The sequence below is a fragment of the Saccostrea cucullata genome, unplaced genomic scaffold (assembly GCF_032062105.1).
Source record: "Saccostrea cucullata isolate Sc308-1 unplaced genomic scaffold, CSIRO_AGI_Scuc_v1 ctg3183, whole genome shotgun sequence".
NCBI lineage: Eukaryota > Metazoa > Mollusca > Bivalvia > Ostreida > Ostreidae > Saccostrea > Saccostrea cuccullata.
Window position 1 is genome coordinate 1 of NW_026920910.1, and position 17,082 is coordinate 17,082.

Genomic DNA, 17,082 nt, shown 5'->3' on the forward strand with positions numbered 1-17,082 from the left:
TCGGTATGGTCAAAACTTAAAGAAATATAATTCATATTTTCAAATAGGAGAAAAACATTTGTAGTTGAGGCATCTCCCTCAATGCTCTACGGTGGTTGCAAAAAAAATCAGATCAGTCAGTGAGATTTTCCTTAATTATACGTATTTGTGTAAAAATCCATCTAAAGATTATCTTACATAATATATGTAGTTTAAAATTAATTAATACTCAGCGATGTTAAACAGTTTAGGACATTGAAAATGTGACCTTAGCACTGTTTTCATATTTATTTCTTCTTTAACAATTGTAACAGAGCAAAATACCTGTAGAAAAATGTAATATAGCTATCCATGGGCTGGGAAATACACAGTACGAGTTATATCGCAGGTATCAACTGTTTGTGTATAACAATAAATTGTTAATCTGAATGTAGAAAATGAGGATAGTGCAAGGACATACGGCTGTTTCTTTTTTCCAAAAAAAAAGATACACGTTTAACATGTTTAAGATGTTGATTTCCTTTACCCTTAAAGTGCTGGGGGCTAGCCTGTGCTGTTTGGAAAATACTGAAATTTTGCCGAAAATGCGTATAATAGCTTAAAAAAATCAACGTCGCTAAATTTCTGTTATAAATAAATATAATGTAATGCAGGCCAGAATTAGCTCTCAGCACTTTTTTTAAAATATAACACTATAGGAGAAATAAATATGCCATATTTCATCTCAAACAAAATAGTATATGCCCATGTACTTAAAAAATTGATGAAAATCACGAATTCACTTATTGTTCTAACGATATTCTCTGTCCCTCTGCAGCTCAAAGGCTACCAGATCAATTCAAATTCTATACAAATTGTATTTAATAAATTATTTTCTTTGAATTTTAATGATTAGGTTAAATAACGATGATATAATACTTTTTTAAGAATTTTTATACTTAATAATTAAACCAATAAATCTAGTCCTCTGGATCGCCTGTTCTGCGTAATGTAAATGCTGATGACGACATATTTGACGAGAGACATTCCTAAACATATAGTTGAGTAATAAGACAATAAAAGGTGTTTATTATGTTTTTGATTCTCGCAAACCACAGCCAAAATGTACGACCTTCCAATGCGAGTAAACATAGCTTAGTGTTAATTTTTATACAAAAATAGCAATCTTAAAAGAAAATAAAAGGTGCTTATTATGTTTTTGATACACAGCTAATTAAATGGCGTGTTTTTTCCTGATTTCGTTGTTATAAAAAAAAAAAACACGGACAAACCTGCCACGAATTATTACCAATAATTATATGACAATCAATCGCATGCTGTAAATTTGTCGTCCTTTGATTTCTAAATCAAGTCGAAATGTGTAGTTTATTTTTTTTAATTATGCTATTTTAGCACCAGAAGTTACGATTTATGGTACAATATAAGTATTTGTTCACATAGTTGCTGTATGTGAAAACAATGATTGTCAGAATGGAATTTGTATGGCGGACCAATCCAGGATAAGAGGATACACGTGTAAATGTACTATTGGCTTTGACGGGGATAATTGTCAAGGTAAACTATCTATAACTTTCATTGCAACAAACCTGAAGCTTACTTTCATGTTCTAAAGAAAATGTTTAGTGTCAAGTATTATAGCAACTATTGACATTATTATTATTAATTTTCCTCTTCAGTCTGATTCGGAAATGAAGTGTAACTATCAAGTATTTTATTATGGATTAAACGTTTTGTTTTTAGAATTCATTAATGTGTTAACTTAAGACCTCTTACTCACAAAGTGAATAAAAGTACGACTTTTATGTAAGCGTTGCAAGTAGAAAAGCATGAGTTTACACATTGCATTGATAACCTCTGAATGAAAATAACGCTTAGTTTTTCTTTCTAATTCCATTAACAAATATTAAAAATTATTTCTTTTTAAAGCTTCAATAAAAATTGTTAATTTGTACTTCGTACGAATACATTTATACCGCAATGTATGAATGAAACGTACTAGAAATGAATGTCGATAAAATTCCACAAAACTTTTCCAAACAATTAATGAAATACAGGTGTATACATGCTATTTAAGCACCATGAGTTACGATTTAAGACCTAATTTAAATATTTGTTCAAATAGTTGATGTGTGTGACAATCATGATTGTCAGAATGGGACTTGTGTGGCAGACCATTCAAAGATAAGAGGATACACGTGTAACTGTACCATTGGCTTTGATGGAGATAATTGTCAAGGTAAGTTGTCTGTAACTTATATTGTAACAAGCCTCAAGCTTATTTTTTTGAACATCAAACGTGTTAATTAAATTTCATTTTCAGTTTCTTTTCTTTTCAAATGCATTCTTGTGACGTACTTTGATCAGTTATTTTTACTTTTTGTACTTTCTTCTTTGTCGGAGCAATTTTTTGAACGATTTTTGGCAAACTTAAAAACAGCTTTTGCATAATTCAATTTTTGTAGCTAAGTTACTTTGAAGACTCTTACATGACATTATAATCGAAGAAGCTCGAATTAAGCTACTGATCATGATTCACATTAATAAGTTTTTTGTGGTCTTTGTAATGAAATTTTTTGCAAATGCAATCTATCAGCAAACTGCCTTTAAAGTCATTAATCACTGTCCAATCCTTTTGAGTCCTTTACTTCTTCACCATGCATCATTTATTGATTTGTGTGAAAGCATTAAGCAAATCAATGAACATATCTATCATAATAAAGATCACTCCATGTCGTATTAAAGACAGCTGATACAAACAATTTTTTTTTCCTTAGAGGAGACTTAATATCATGTCACAAGTTTAAGAAAGTGGATAATTCTTAGAATTTTTTCTCCTAAGACCTGGAAAATGAAATTGACTTGGAAAATTCTATAAATATTTCAATTAAAAGGAAATATAGACAAATCACAGTCAGTAAAGGTTTACAGGTGAATATAAATCTCGGAATATTTTATCTTGGTGCTTAAGGTGTAAAATAAACTTTAGAAAAATATACCAAGCCAGGTGAATTTTATGAGCAAGAACAAAATGACAAAAAATCAGCAATATCACATGGGCTGAATTTTACCATTTTGCCTTTTCTAATAAAATTAACCTGGCTTTGTATATTTTTCTTAAAGTTCATATTACACTTTTAGCACCAAGGTAACATTTTCTGAAATTTATTTTCATCTGTAGACCTTAACTGAGTGTTGTCTATATTTGAAATTCCATTGAAATATTACTAATATTTTCCAAGTCTATTTCATTTTCCAGTTCTTAGGAGAATTATTTAAAAGAATTATCCATTTTTCTAAACTTGTGACATAATATTAAGTCTCCTCCAAAAAAAATTGTATGTATCATCTGTCCTTAAGCGCTTTTGCACAAATCAACGCAGAAATTTTAACATAAAAATAGTATTTCCATTTTAATTTTTATACGCAAAAAATCTTTCTTATCGAACCTTTTATGCTAAAGTTTATTTTCCCAATGCGTATTCTGATGTTTTTTGTAGATAAAAAACGTTGCGACAATTGCATTGAATGTAAGTTTCTTTTTAGCTCACCTGAGGTGAAGGTTCAAGTAAGCTTTTCTGATCAAATTTTGTCCGTTGTCTGTCGTTTTCAATGTAAAATGTTTACGTTTTTATGGCCCCGAGCGAAGGTCGAACGTCATCTAGTGATCGGTCAGATTTACGCGACCGGATGTGTAATAGATTGAAAATAAAATTGCATTAATTGTATCTTCAATGAAATTTACTACAAAACAACGATATTATGTTTAATTTTAATGCAAGAAAAACGTTATGGTTGTTGGGTATGAATTTCTACAGAGAGGGTGCGTCGAATGACATGAATAACATTTTGAGACCGATTACTGTAATATAAACAACCTAAAAAACAGTTTTAAGTGTATGTTGGTAAACTTTTCCCGAGTACCATGAGATTTGGTGCCGAGCGAAGCGAGGGACTAAATCGAATGGCGAAGAAAAAGTTTAACAACATACTTAGTACATGCTTCACACGAGAAATTAAGCCCTTTGTGTCTCTGTCCATTTAATTAAACATCTTTGTGTGTTTCTTATTATTCAATCAAGATAACGATAGTTTGACCCTGACTGTTGCCATTTTTTACAGGCCCAGCTGTGATAATTATACCCTCGGGGTAATATCTACCTGTCTTGAGACGGTCTACTGTGAGTAGTTTCCAAAGAGGATACAGGTTCATTTTTTTAGATTCAAAAATCTCTGTATGAACATAGTCATATATGTCATTTTGATGAATTTAATTCAGGGGAATTTTATTCTTGTGGGCATTATTAAACATTTGTTTTTGGTGGTAAGGCTGACAAATTTTTCCTGAAAGAAAAGGCTTCCGGAGAAATTAACGTATCGCCAGCTGTCAATCACAACAAATTTTCAATCAATGAAATAATTTCGTTTATTCTGCGCGTTCAGTAAAAACTTGGTCCGCCATATGCTCCGACAAACACTCTCAGTGGGTTGAGTGGTCGACAATAAACAAATTGAACAAATAAGTCTGTGATGGTTAAAAATATGCAGTTGAACGGATTTTTTCGTTATTTCCTGACAGGTATCCCGAAAGGGAATTATGGATGTTTCGGGACCGCCATGCTTTGGGACGCCGACGTTTCGAGACCTGACAACACATTTCGGGACTTGGGTTAACACGTTTTGGTCAGAAATAAAATAAAACTCGTTTTCTTGTTTGTTATGTTTATACATGTATACTTTCTTAGTTTGATACACAAAAAAACGGTATAATTATAAATCCATGCACAGTATACACGGTATAGATGTTCATTTGACAGACTGTCTTTGCGTTTAAAATATAAAAATATTTATGAATAATAGAATACATGTGTATATCTATATGATAGATAATAATGCTTAATCAGTCCATAACACTTCTACGTATGTGCATGTTTTACCCTCAAAATAATTGTCAGAATACATCCACATTTTATAAGAGAACTATACACTTTTTGAATTTTTAATTTTACATTTTTTTTGACTTGTGTACAGAAAGTTACCGGTTTTTATTACCAGTTATTATTGCATACACAGGATTAGGTTTATAAACTTTTATTTCCCCCCTTTTTAAAAAAATAAATTCGAATTAATCTACCCATTAAAAATGATTCTATTTTATCGCTAAAAATTAATTTTTTTAATAACACCCCCCCCCCCTTACGTATTACTAGCATTATTTAATCTATTAAAAACACCATCATGTACTGGCAAAATATCGAAATTATTTAATAACTTCATTTTTTATATTTTTGTCATTACCCGTATTATAATCAATATCTGTAACGAATTAGTCCGATTTTGTTATATGAGGGTTGTCCCAGAAAAACACAAACTTTGTATAATTGATTTGTTTACATAATATATATCTGACTAAAATTATTCAAAATCTTCATGCACTACTATCTATTATTGCATAACAGTGTGCATATTTTCCACCAGAACTTAAATATATATATATATATATATATATATATATATATATATATATATATATATATATATATATATATATATATATATATATATATATATATATATATATATTTATTTCCAATGGCATATTATTTATTCTCCGCTTCACTGAAAAAGTCGAACAAGCCAAAAAAAAAAGGGGGGGGTGCCGTCGACAACCGCAGATTATTGTGGAGGTGGTGTCGGCGTATTATTTATTTTCTTCCATTTGAGGAAATATCATTTATTTCCAAAACTGATTCAACATTCAACTCCTTTATCAGCCAGACACCCCCTTCAGAATCAAATGATCGTCCCCTTATAGTGTAGATAGGCACTAGAGGCATGTCTTGACAATGTCGTATGGGTTTTGTATATTATTGCTGATTTAATAAAATTATTACATTACAAATTGAATTAAAGGTCGTTGTCGTATTTTATCAGGTGAACCGGTTATCATTTACATGTACCCACATTTGCAGTCGCAATGTGCAGTGTGCTTCTGTCTTCGTCGACATGGATGTTTACACAGTGGCGTAGCATCGTTTTTGAAAGTAGGGGGGGGGGCAGCCAGAGAAAAATTTTTTTTTACTTAGGGCTACCTGAAAAAGTAGTCAGTTGACAGTTGGCCCCCCTGTTGCTACGCCCCTGTTACAGTATGAGGGAACTCAGACTTTATCATGCTTCGATAAAATTTCCCAAAAAGGGTTAATACGGAATCATTTTTTATAATATTTTAAGTGAATGAAATATATGAAAGCTTTTGTAAAAGCATTTGCCCTTTGTTTTGTCTCAAAATGTTCGTATGGCAAATATTTTGCAGCAAAATCCTCAGGAACTTCGGACAAGTCAACCGGCGTCGACTTAAATACCGAGTTACACGCTATGTTGATGATGTCGGAGCATCATAGGAGTTATCTCCCATAGCGCGATGGGCGGAGTTTGGCGATACGTTAATTGAAAAGCAGGAAAAAAGAAAGGTTTACGATTGGATATACATGTGCACTACTAGAGCAATATAGGACGGTTCCAAAATATTTGAACTTCTTGAAACAATCAAATTTAGACTTTTTGCTGTTTCCTAATCAGTCCATATCTGTTTAATTGGAGTAAAAAAATAAATTAAATAGTAAGTAAAATACTTTTTGCTCTCACTTCCCAATGCGATAATTTTGATTAAAGTATCAATGTCAATGATAAATCTTGAATATTCAATTAATTACTAGACATTTCTCAAATTTCTCTTTTACTTTTAATTTTAATTAATTTTTTTAATGTTTTAATTTTGGCTAATGTAGAATAATTCAGGAAGAAAGACAGCGGTAGAGAAAGACTGAGATCTTCCTTCCCGTACTAATTTATGTAACTACGTAGATTTTTTTACTATGTTACAGTAGCACATCAGGTCCATTATTCATTGTCTGGTGACCTTGCCCTGTGTCCATGATTATAATGACCTATCATTGGTAATGATTTGCTCAATAATTATGCACACAATGGCGGAGTCATCCAACCATGAAGCTTGGGCTTAGGGTGTACCAAGTGATTTGGTACACGCAAAAATCCTTTGTTCGAGGTGTGGAACATGTACTAAAACTAATTACAAAATAAACACGAATACTACAAGACTATAAAGATTGAGTTTCTTAATTTTAGCTTTACTTTTACAATCTTCAATCCAAACTATTTTATATGTATTTTTTTGTTACCGGTTCACTCACTTGACCTATTTCTTTCTTCAGATCTTTTGATATTGTTTTTCTTGTTCGACGCCATTGAAGCCTTTCAGGCTTCATTATCTTCTTCTCAAGAACCACTGGGCCAAATTTAACAAATCTTGGCACAAAAAATCCTCTGGTGAAGGGGATGCAAGTTTGTTTAAATAAAGGGCCACACCCTCCTCTATGGATTTCGAGAAAAATTAATGGCATCTTTTGAATATCTTCTTCTAAAGAACAACGGGACAAGGAAAGCTGAAAGCTGACACTCATATGGAAACACCCTCATATAGGGTAGATTCATATTCGTTCAAATCATGACCCCCGAGGGCAGGGTGGGGCCACAATGGGGTATCAAAGTTTAACATAGGAATACATAGGAAAAATCATTAAAAATCTTCAAAATCTTCTCAAGAACCTCTGGGCCAGTAAAGCTGAAACTCAGATAGAAGCATCCTCGTGTAGTGAGGATTCAAGTTTGTTCAAAATTCAAATCATGACCTATAGTATCAAAGTTTAACATAGGAATACATAGGGAAAAAAATTAGAAACCTTCTTCTCAGGAACGTCAGGGTAAGGAAAGCTTAAGCTCAGATGGAAGCATCCTCATGTAGTGTAGATTCAAATTTGTTCAAGCCATGGCCCAAGGGGGTAGGGATGGGCCACAATGGGGTATCAACGTTTAACATAGAAATGCATATAAAAAAAATTCTTTTGAAATCTTCTCAAGAACCACTGGGCTAGGAAAGATGAAACTCATGTGGAAACATCCTCTGGTATTGAAGATCAAAATTTGTTCAAATTATGACCCCCAGGGGTAGGGTGGGGCCACATTGTGGTATAAAAAGATTAGCATAGGAATACATGAGAAAAAATAATTTTCTCAAAAACAGCAATTAAACCCATGATTGGTCAGAAACATATGGAAGCAGCCTCTGTTAAATATATGTAAATTTATGTTTGTACAAATCATGATCCCCATGGGTAGTATGGGGGAACAAAATTTTACATAGGAATACATAGGAAAAATCTTCTTCTCGGGAACGGTATTGCCATGGTTGGTGATAGATAACACTCTCATAATGTGTCATTAATTCAAGAGCATCCTCAGAAACAGTAGATTTATGTCTATTCAAACACCCCACCCCACCCCACCCCACCCCCCTACGAAACCCAATTTTGTATATTTTATATTTTTTTCAATACTAAACTGATATTTGCTTTAACCTAGCCAGTTGTGCGGGTGAGCAATGTGGACCCTGTGTCTCTTATTTTAATTACATAATTTAATTTCATACTTTATATAATTTAGTATTTGCATCAAAAACAATTTGAAATTGTTTATCTTTATTAATAAATTTTGCAACATGGATGCATTTAGACGTGAAAAACAATAGTTGGATACTGGCTTTTAAGGCCCAAAGTCAGACAGGAATTAACCCTGTCGATGTCTACAAGTCAGTTGGCATCAGACACGAGGTCAACCGGTCCTATCCACTGGAATGTACAGCACTGAAACAGATTCCTGGTTGCTTTATGCCATACAGAACTGGCTTAATTGATGATTGGGAAGAAATTAATGTCAATCGGGTAAACATATTTCATTTTATGGAGTAAATAAAACTTTAAGGACGGATGATAAAAAGACTGTTTTCGTAAATATCTTTGGACATATTGTGGTTGTGTTGATGCAAATAATAAAGTTCTAATATATTAAGGAATTGTCAACTTTTCCTTTCTGCAACTATCCTAAATAATCTCTACATATCTTTCTCATTTGAATTCCGATTATTGTGAAACTTTGAATGAAAATTTAATGGCTATGCGGTTAAAAGTATTTCTTTTACTTATATAAACATGACTCAGTGTTACGATGAAAAAAAAATACTATTATTTTTACTTAAATAGAAATTGCAGATTAAGACACATTGATACTATGATAAGAGAGATTACTCTTAATGACACAAATGTTTATGATTCCTTTATAAATGTGTCAAGTTTAAATGCCTTTTTTGTCAAATTTAGCCCCACAAGCCATGCTATAATTGTTATTTAGCATATACGAGGGTTGATTCAAAAGTTTGTGGAATTTCTTTATGTTTTATTTATTTATCAGTGAAATTGGTTGAAAGTTACAAATGAGAATATAGTTACTTGTTGAATATTTTAAATAAAAGCATGTTTTAAATAATTTTTATAGTAACTCTATGGCAATTGCCATAGAAATGGATGTTTGGAAATGCGGGGAGACAGCAACGTGTTTATTATCATTTTAATTTTTAATACTTGAAATGAGAATAAAACCGCCCCATTTGTTATAGAAAAAGAAAAAATTATGTCATTATTACGATTACTTGATCTTTTATAAACCTTTTGTGTGAGTTTTACTGATTTTACTGGATATTTTGTTTATTTAAGAAATAAATAACAAGTTTATAAACTTCAATGGGAATTGAATTTAGTGATCAAATCCTGTGAAGGCCGAAGGCCTTCTCAGAAGATTTGATGGACCGACCCACTTCAATTCCCATTGAAGTTTATAAACTTGTTATTTATTACTTATATATACATTTGAGACAGACAATTGAATATTTTCGAATTTAAATTATTGCACTAACCGTACATTTTGAAAAATGACGCAAGGTGTAAATCGGCTTGCATGGCGGTTACGCCTCGAATTCATTAGGCTACTTTAAGGAATCTATTTCGAAGGGAATATTTTGTGAAAGGCTATACTTGTGATCAGTTATGGTGAACAGATTGTTGTCTCGAAATATTATTATTCTTGAAAATTGATAATCGATGCTGAAAAGACACAAGAAACACGTCCGAAGTTTGATAAAATGTTGGAGGAATTTCGGTCGTCGGAAAGGGATGGATGGATCCGATGGATTGAGACACTTGTCCGAGCCAGTTAATTTGCAATTTGATAAAAAAACATTCTACGATTTCAGTAATTAAAGGCATAATTATCGTAAAACACTGATAAACACAGAGACACTGGCGACAGCTTTACATTGAACTACGAAAACGCCAAGGTGTTTGGCAGCTGTTGATGACATGACATTGCATTGATTGCAATGATATTTTCCAACAGATTTACACTTTTATCGTGAGTAGAATTTAAAGATAAAATAATAGTTTATATAGAAAATTTAACGAAAGGTCTACCCCAAAAATAAGGATGAACGTTAGGTGCAGCTGACAAAAGTGAAAAAAATGTAAACAAACGCTAGTTTTCTCTATGTTCACAGGTTGAATCGATAGCCAACAAACTGTATGAAATACTAGTTTACATTGTAAATATAATAATAATTATCATTTTACTTGCTTATTTTGTTCATTTTTATACATGAAAAGCAAATAGAGCTGGTCATTTTTTAATTTTTGTACCGGTAGATATTATTGCGCAGTGTGATTAGGTCACGTATTGACCTCTGACCTCTGACAAACTTCATATAGAATTGAAGATATTTTCTCTTTGTATGTTTATATAATGGAGAGATACCACAAATGTATATATTATTTGATAATTTATTGTTCATCTTTAGGTTGTTAGACGACGTCAAATATCGGTCAAGTTATGCGTTTTGTGAAAAATCCTGGATAACTCTTCCTTAAATGCGTATATTATTGACATAGTCTAGGTAAAATGCGTTTAGTTACTGGTTTTCCAGTGGCCTAATAAATTGAAGAAAAATAAAACTTCCATTGATGTTGATTAAGGTGTGGCCTCTGTTTTAAGTCTTTATCCCCCTAGACAAATTAAAAGTGTTAATAGATGTTGTCTGCTGACGGACTGTTCTTGGCATGTATCCGAAATCCATCATATGGAAAGATGGGGGATTCATTTTAAAATATGAGTGAAAAGTGGAGATAAGTCAAAACTTCAAAACGTGTGAATATACCAAGGCTTTTCATGAGGAAAAAATGGAGAAAGGGGTAGCATTTGTAGAATTACGTGTTCAAATTGGACATTAGGGTGAGATGCTTCTATAACGCTACGTGACATGCCTAACTTGACTAACTTCCCTCGGGTATCACACTTACCCATTTTCAGAAAGCTTGTGTGACCTCACTTGTAATTGGAAAGTGGTAAAATTTTCCAGTATTGTTGCATTATGACTGTATTTTATAAACATGCCTATTGTTTGCTTTTATAAAATCACAATAAAATTTTCGGAAGAAATTCCACAAACCTTTGGATAAACCCTCGTACATTTCCACTGGAAAATTATTATCAAGTTATAGAAAAAAAATGAGTAATATGAGTAAGCAGAGGTTTTATGAACCTTAAATAGGAATTTGACATTGCATTCTGATTCAGTTTTACATTTTTAAACCTAACTGACATGATTCGGACACAATGCAGATACTGACTTCGTTGTATTTAAATGTCAACGATAAAATCTATTCCAGGTAAAGTTTCAAGTGATAATTGATGACACAAATACGCAAGAAGTAGTTTTTGATGGAAGAACAACTGACAATATTAACTGGTTCACAGCCTCAAGAATCCTAAGTTCTACATGGCAGGATGTAACATCCGATGGACAATTCAATTATTTTACCCTGGAGGGACATCAAGAGTAATATTATTTTTCATTATACTTTCATGTTGAATACTAAAATCTGATTGGTTTAGACGCAGTTAACAATCCGTTGTATTACCGTGCTATTACCCTCAGCCTTAGCAATACACTTGAAAACGGATAACACAACGGTAATGCGACATGCGTGGAAATTATGCGCGTACAGTTCACAGTAGAATTCTAAAAGCGTCAGTTGCGCGTTTGAAAGAACCAGATTAAAATTGACGTCAATAAAAGCTTGCGTCCGATGTAGCTTACTTGATAACAACAAACGACAGACGAAACATGCTTGTAAGTGCAGAAATAACAAAACTTCAGATGATAAAGGACTCTCAGGGTATCAAACAAACAATAAAGAGGTCAGTAAATCTTTTTCGAAGTAACGGGAAGTTTGAAAGATTTTTAAACGTGAACATCAAGACAATGGATGATTTTTTTTGGCTGACATCCTTAATCAACAAGACATTCAGTATAATAAAATAAATGGTGCCTGTTTTGGAGGGTAATCGTTGAAATTGACACCCTCGGAAAACCATTGTCAACCTCCGCTGACGCGTCGGTTGACAATAGTTTTACTTTGGGTGTCAATTTCAACTGCTACCCTCCAAAACAGGCACCATTTATATATTATTTTTGCTTTAATCTCATCAAAAACAGAAACAGACCAACGACAGGAATTTCTTATTATAATATTTATTGTCAATAACGTTCAACAATATCTAGACAATTCTTTCTCAGAAGTCTTGTGTTAATATCTCACCTGGGCTACAAGGAGCTCTATGGATTGGTATTGTTGTTTATGTAATCTCAGATTTATATATATATGAGTAAGAGAAGGGGGATAATACATACTATATATTATTGCTTACATTTCATATCAATTTATGAGCAATGGTATATAATTGAAAAACTAATGACAGATATTTTCATTTCATTTATATGTAGTATATATTTACTTATTTAATTATCCATTTAATTAATTAATTAATCAGATGTACATGATATCTGTTTTTATGTTAAATTTGTATTGGAATATTAATATAATTCTTCCTTAACATCCAAATATTTCGTGTAATCAAAAGGTATTTCTGTATTATTTTTAATAAAAAGCCAGTCTATGGCATTTTAAGTTTTTTTTCTATCTCAGTATAATTACTTACGAATTAGAATAACTATTTAAATATTTTAAAAAATATAAATATCTGAGTTAATCTAAATTTGGAAATATTGTATAAATTAAAAGCAGTTGCGAAATATACGTAGTATGCAGAAAAAGTATTTTATGTAGCTGAGGGTAACAGTGACAATATCCCCTCGAGATGTTTATTGTCAGTCGAAAGACACCTCAAATTGATAATAGGTTTTCGGGACGTTCTTGGGTTTGCTAAATTATTCAAAAATAAAAGCAAGAGATCAGTAAGGTTTGTTTCTATGAGGGACTAGTACTTTTTTTTGAAAAGTCTCTCTACCACTTTCTTGACAAAATATAGAGAACACCAATATTCTAACGTTAGAAAATATTCGACATGAAGTTGGTACTGGTGTTGTTCTTTGTTATCAGTGAGCTTATTGGCAAGAAGTCTAAAAAATACATATAAGAATAAAAATATATCTCCAAGCGACATTATCCTTTGAGCAGTGATGCCATACCAGTAATCATTGTATAATTACTTCACATTGTGTCTTCAATAATAATAAATAAGTTTAATCAAAGTAAACCTGTTTTTCGACGTGACCAAAAATGGTAAAGTTTACAACTCTATGATGACCATTTTTATAAGTTGTATTTATAATTCATTGTAGAAACTTTGTAAATCGTCAATTTTATATCTCCCGTGAACATGCTGGTTGTCCCAATGACAAGGGATGGTTCGCTTCTTCTTTTTTTCCAAAGATTGGATGTGGCTTTGATAACATAGGAGGAAAATTTCCCGCTTTTGTTGCTTGTCCTAAAGCAACACACTGCGTAATGGAGTCAGGTTAAGTAGTATAAACTACTGTTAATTAAAATAATTTTGTAGAATAAGTTTTTCGTTGTTTTAGAAAAATAATATTCCTTCCTTTGGTATGGATTTCGTTGATAAAAAGCTGCTGAGTTATTATAATCTATAATAAATTTTACAATTCATTGGGGACATGGATTTTTGGATCTTATTATACCTTAAAAAACAAAGAAAAAAAACCGCAGGAAAATTTGATTTCACACTACCTTGATTAAAACTTTTCAATTTCTACCATTTGCACCATTGTAAATATTTTACTTTTCAATATACAGATTAGATATTGATATTTCTATTATACATTTTGCACACAAGTTTCTTTGCTTGTGCAATTAGGTGATCGGATATTTTTTATGAGTTTTTTTGTGTTTAAAAACAAAAAAAGGAGACTCATTGCTTGTTTTAATAATCTGCCTGAAATGTGTAATCTGAATGTGTGATTTGACTAAATAAACATAAAACTGTCTTTAATTATATTTGATTTTTATTATTTTAGAGGCTGTCAACGCTCAAGCTATTGCTATATGGATTAAATTTGACAATTGAAGGACTGCAAACATCAGGACAAAGAATAAAAACTGTATATTTCTTCAAATAAATTAACAAGTTCTCAAAATAAACCATGAAATCTGTAACGTTGTTTATTGATTATATTTCCCTTGATATATTCCTTTTTCTATTTACCTGTACTGTAACAGGGTAAAGTTTTGCATCAACAAGCACCGGTTTTTAGGGCATCACCCAGATAATTATTCATTTTTATATAATGGATACGAAATAGAACGCTCATGAACACATTGAGAGAAATGAATGACAAACGATACACAGACATGTATATATATATATATATCACTCTTTAAAGCTTATTCCGTTGTATCAATTATCAAACTGAAAGGAAGATGTTTTTATTCACTTATTCTAAAAGAGAAAATGACATTCCATGAGAAGAAATTTAAATGAAAAGGATTAATATGAAGTTAATATTGATATTTAGACTTTTTAGCTCACCTGAGCCGAAGGCTCAAGTGAGCTTTTCTGATCACATTTTGTCCGGCGTCCGTCTGTCTGTCCGTCTGTCCGTCTGTCTGTCTGTCTGTCTGTAAACTTTTCACATTTTCGACTTCTTCTCAAGAACCGCTGGGCCAATTTCAACCAAACTTGCCACAAAGTATCCTTGGGTGAAGTGGATTCAAGTTTGTTCAAATGAAGAGCCACGCCTTTATTCAAGGGGAGATAATTGGGAATTAATGAAAATTTGGTGGCATATTTTAAAAATCTTCTTCTTAAGAACCACTGTGCCAGGAAAGAAGAAATTTATGGGGAAACACCCTCAGGTAGTGTAGATTCAAGTTTGTTCAAATCATGACCCCCGGGTGTAGGGCAGGGCCAAAATAGCCGACTAAAGTTTTACATAGTAATATATAGGAAAAATCTTTAAAAATCTTCTTCTCAAGAATGTCAAAGCCATAATTCATCATATTTATATGGGAGCATGCTCAGGTAGTGTAGATTCAAGTTTGTTCAAATCATGACCCCCAGGGGTAGGGCGGGGCCAAAATGGCCGACCAAAGTTTTACATAGAAATATATAGGAAAATTCTTTAAAAATCTTCTTCTCAAAAAAGACAAAGCCATAATTCATCATATTTATATGGAAGCATGTTCAGGTAATGTAGATTCAAGTTTGTTCAAATCATGACCCCCCGGGGTACGGCGGGGCCAAAATGGCCGACCAAAGTTTTACATAGTAATATATAGGAAAATTCTTTAAAAATCTTCTTCTCAAGAATGACAAAGCCATAATTTATCATATTTACATGGAAGCATGCTCAGGTAGTGTAGATTCAAGTTTGTTCAAATCATGACCCCCGGGGGTAAGGCGGGGCCAAAATGGCCGACCAAAGTTTTACATAGAAATATATAGGAAAATTCTTTAAAAATCTTTTTTTCAAGAATGACAAAGCTATAATTCATCATATTTATATGGGAGCATGCTCAGGTAGTGTAGATTCAAGTTTGTTCAAATCATGACCCCCGGGGGTAGGGCGGGGCCAAAATGGCCGACCAAAATTTTACATAGAAATATATAGGAAAATTCTTTAAAAATCTTCTTCTCAAAAAAGACAAAGCCATAATTCATCATATTTATATGGAAGCATGTTCAGGTAATGTAGATTCAAGTTTGTTCAAATCATGACCCCCCGGGGTAGGGCGGGGCCAAAATGGCCGACCAAAGTTTTACATAGAAATGTATAGGAAATTTCTTTAAAAATCTTCTTCTCAAGAATGACAAAGCCATAATTTATCATATTTATATGGAAGCATGCTCAGGTAGATTCAAATTTGTTCAAATCATGACCCCCGGGGTAAGGCGGGGCCAAAATGGCCGACCAAAGTTTTACATAGAAATATATAGGAAAATTCTTTAAAAATCTTTTTTTCAAGAATGACAAAGCTATAATTCATCATATTTATATGGGAGCATGCTCAGGTAGTGTAAATTCAAGTTTGTTCAAATCATGACCCCCAGGGGTAGGGCGGGGCCAAAATGGCCGACCAAAGTTTTACAAAGAAATATATAGGAAAATTCTTTAAAAATCTTCTTCTCAAGAATGTCAAAGCCATAATTCATCATATTTATATGGGAGCATGCTCAGGTAGTGTAGATTCAAGTTTGTTCAAATCATGACCCCCGGGGGTAGGGCGGGGCCAAAATGGCCGACCAAAGTTTTACATAGAAATATATAGAAAAATTCTTTAAAAATCTTCTTCTCAAGAATGACAAAGCCATAATTCAACATATTTATATGGAAGCATGTTCAGGTAATGTAGATTCAAGTTTGGTCAAATCATGACCCCCAGGGGTAGGGCGGGGTCAAAATGGCCGACCAAAGTTTTTAAAGATATATACAGGAAAATTCTTTAAAAATCATTTTCTAAAAAATAGAAAATCCATGATTGGTCATGGGACTACTTTTGGATTTAAACTTTACAATAAAAAGCCATTTTCTACTTTTTCCTACCCTTAGTGCTCAGGTGAGCGATGTGGCCCATGGGCCTCTTGTTTTTTTTGAAAATCGATATTTTTATGGCACTGATCACACCCCTGATTTTTTTTTGGAAGTCAGTGTTTGCTTTGCTCTAATTTTGTCCTGTTTACTGGGCTTTTGATCTTAAATACTCTTCGTTATTTTCATATATTTCATTGGAAGCATTCGATTTGAATCCTTTATCAGATAAATAAAATTAAAAAGCTGTTGAATAAGTATGTAACCCGGGGTCTTAGGAGAATTTAAAAAAAATCACA

General features: G+C 32.5%; 1 protein-coding gene across 1 annotated transcript; it reads left to right on the forward strand.

Moving 5' to 3' along the window:
* Positions 1 to 1,425: 1,425 nt before the first annotated feature.
* On the forward strand, positions 1,426 to 14,342 carry LOC134258633 (uncharacterized). Its single transcript, XM_062741181.1, has 7 exons — positions 1,426 to 1,533; positions 2,102 to 2,215; positions 3,477 to 3,506; positions 8,566 to 8,774; positions 11,604 to 11,773; positions 13,580 to 13,755; positions 14,273 to 14,342. The coding sequence occupies exons 1-7, from the start codon at positions 1,461 to 1,463 to the stop codon at positions 14,320 to 14,322; spliced, it is 822 nt and encodes a 273-aa protein (XP_062597165.1). The 5' UTR covers positions 1,426 to 1,460; the 3' UTR covers positions 14,323 to 14,342.
* Positions 14,343 to 17,082: the final 2,740 nt, after the last annotated feature.

Bases quoted from the DNA above. Each gene is read 5' to 3' on its own strand.
- LOC134258633 (XM_062741181.1), top strand. From the start codon at position 1,461: ATGGCGGACCAATCCAGGATAAGAGGATACACGTGTAAATGTACTATT. The intron at 1,534-2,101 runs GTAAACTATCTA...TTGTTCAAATAG, and splicing joins TGACGGGGATAATTGTCAAG to TTGATGTGTGTGACAATCAT. The intron at 8,775-11,603 runs GTAAACATATTT...AATCTATTCCAG, and splicing joins AAGAAATTAATGTCAATCGG to GTAAAGTTTCAAGTGATAAT.